Consider the following 2,500-nt stretch of genomic DNA (forward strand, 5'->3'; position numbering starts at 1 on the left):
TATGGAGGAATGATTGCCTCGCAGTGGACAATAGTTTTGTTAAACCAACAGGAAGGATCTCAACAGCTGAGATTCCCAGTAATCACTTTATAACACCATATAATTTACTTTACAATACTCTATTCTATGAATATATGGTTAATTTTCATTAGAAATATAATTATTTCGGAGATTACAATATTTTACTTGCGAAAACAGATTAAATTCGTTCATTCAGTAGAAGGATCACATTAAATTAAGCTATATTATATTCTATTTCTTTTTTATGTGTCTTTATTAAACAAACCTTCATACAAACTCCTTCAACCCAGGCTGAAAATCCACAGACAGCGAATTAGTTTAGGTGTTTATTTTCTTGTCTAGCTGTTCTTGTTTTATTATCATTCTTTTAAGTTAATGTCATTTCGGGTTCCATTCGGAGGAAATGAACCGTACGGATACAGTACACAACGCTAGCCAGCAGTGGGTGTGTAACATTGTAACTTAAACGATTATCAAGAGAGCATCCTAGCAGCAGAACGGTCTTCGCGTGACCGTTGCTCTACATTTGCTCCCCCCTAACTTTGATACCGGGTTTTTCCTTTTCCTGTTCTTTTGTTTTCTTTTGCCGATCAGTTCAGATACCTTCGATCCGTGCGCAACATGCGAATCAGTGCACGGCCCCGGCTCCCCCTCCCCCACCCGAGAAAGGAAAACCCATTCCCAACAAAACCGCTAATCAGAACCGCAAATTGCCAGCAAAACTCATATCTCCGCCCGACCGCCAGCCGAGATTGATACGTCACGAAATACGTTGGCACGCGATGGTTTTGCTGTGGCGGCAACGGAAGGGATCGATTAGTCACGGTACGGTGGCACCGGAAGAAGCGTTGAATTATCTAGTCTTACACCAACACGGTCCGGCGCGTAATTGAGTTATGGCGTGAGTTGTAATTGTGGACACCATCTGTATGGTGGTTGTCGCGAGTACCGCAAATTCGATTACATCCGAACCTTAACCTTTGGAGCGCAAACCGTCAAACCGCTGGCTGGCTGGCTGGCTGGCTGGCGAACCGCAGCGGCTGGTCAGCGACCGGAATCAGAAAACAAAGTCCGAGGACCAGAAACTATCCTCACAGTAGGAGTACGTCTCGGCACAGTTTCCACGGTGGGCGTGGGCCTCATCGTACAGCCGGTGCTTATGGTGGCCCGGTTCCTCGTGCGTTGCTGGCAAACTGACAAATGAATCGAAGCACCAGGGCTGTTAAACTTCTGCCGCTACCATGTGCGATATGGTACATCACTTACCTGAAAATGGCTCGCAAAATTTCCTTAAGAAACGTGTCCGGTTCCGTGTCGTTCTGGCGCTGGCCACTCTCGCACAGTGCCCGCAGCACACAGTGGTGCCCGTGTTTGCCTTTCCTGTTGGCGTAAGAGTAAGTAGAGCGTTCGTTAAATCATTGCTCGGACTCGGACCGGACTCGGTGGTTTCAGGGGAATGGGTTTTGATTTTCGAGCTGACAATGGCACGTAAGTTTGGTAATTCCATTCCCGTTATGGGCAGAAGGTTGTTCTTTTTACTTTTCCTGGATTTTAAGACCCGTATCTACGTGTGTAGTAGGATAACAGTTCGTTGTCGGTGGAAAGGTGTGAGAGATGTAGCGGCGGTGTAAGGGAAGTACTTTAATGCTGCCCTTTTTGGCAATCCTTTTAAGCTCTCCATGATCTACAGAAGAGAATCCATGATCTAGAGAAGAGTTATTCTTTTTTTTATAGTATTCAACTTTTCAACACCTGAAGTTTAGCCTTTAGTATATGGATACCACACTATGCTTACTGCAGTAGTATTGCACGTTCATTTGCTTAAGCAAATATGAGTTTTGGAACTATCCAATTATTTAACGAAATCTTCGAATGTAAACTTAATTTATATGAACCTAGGTTAAAATAAAATACATAGTTCGATTGAGCTAAATCGATATGCATACATTAGTGCATTAATAACATCACAAAAGCCTAATTTGTTAGAAAGTAATACTTGGAGCAGGAATTTAAATTATCATCAATCTCATGTTTCCCCGAATTGGTTTTTAAACACCAATATAAAGTAGTTGCACGATCATTTAGGATAAACTCGATTTGATTTTGATGGAAATGTTGAATATTACGTTCATAAACTATTTAGACAAGTTGTTATGACGCTTCAAATCAACACTTTTCAAGCGGGAACATAATTTGTACCATTTTACGGTTAAATAAAACGAGCAAACACGAAAAAAAATGTATTATTTGTTGCTTTGGTTTCTGTCAGCAGCAGGAGCATTAGTTTCAACTATTAAGCATTTGTTGAAGTTGTGTAAGAGGATAGAAATGAGTAAGAGACGTTGTTTAATCTAGAATACCTATTGAAACAAAAAGTGGGTTAAAAGTTTAGTTTAATCACAAATCGTAGGCAATAAATTGTTTCCAATTGGTTCCACTTTGCGCTTGCTTCGCGAATGCACAATTCCAATCACTGATC

General features: G+C 41.5%; 1 protein-coding gene across 1 annotated transcript in view; it reads right to left on the minus strand.

Moving 5' to 3' along the window:
- Positions 1-1,078: 1,078 nt before the first annotated feature.
- LOC125959149 (uncharacterized) overlaps positions 1,079-2,500 on the minus strand; it is a 4,813-nt gene continuing 3,391 nt past the window's right edge. The window contains exons 4-5 of the mRNA XM_049691958.1: positions 1,288-1,401; positions 1,079-1,214 (exon numbers count right to left, since the gene is read on the minus strand). Coding sequence (XP_049547915.1) covers positions 1,079-1,214; positions 1,288-1,401 — 250 coding nt within the window. The remainder of the gene's footprint in view (positions 1,215-1,287; positions 1,402-2,500) is intronic.

This window comes from Anopheles darlingi, chromosome 2, assembly GCF_943734745.1.
Source record: "Anopheles darlingi chromosome 2, idAnoDarlMG_H_01, whole genome shotgun sequence".
NCBI classification, from domain to species: domain Eukaryota; kingdom Metazoa; phylum Arthropoda; class Insecta; order Diptera; family Culicidae; genus Anopheles; species Anopheles darlingi.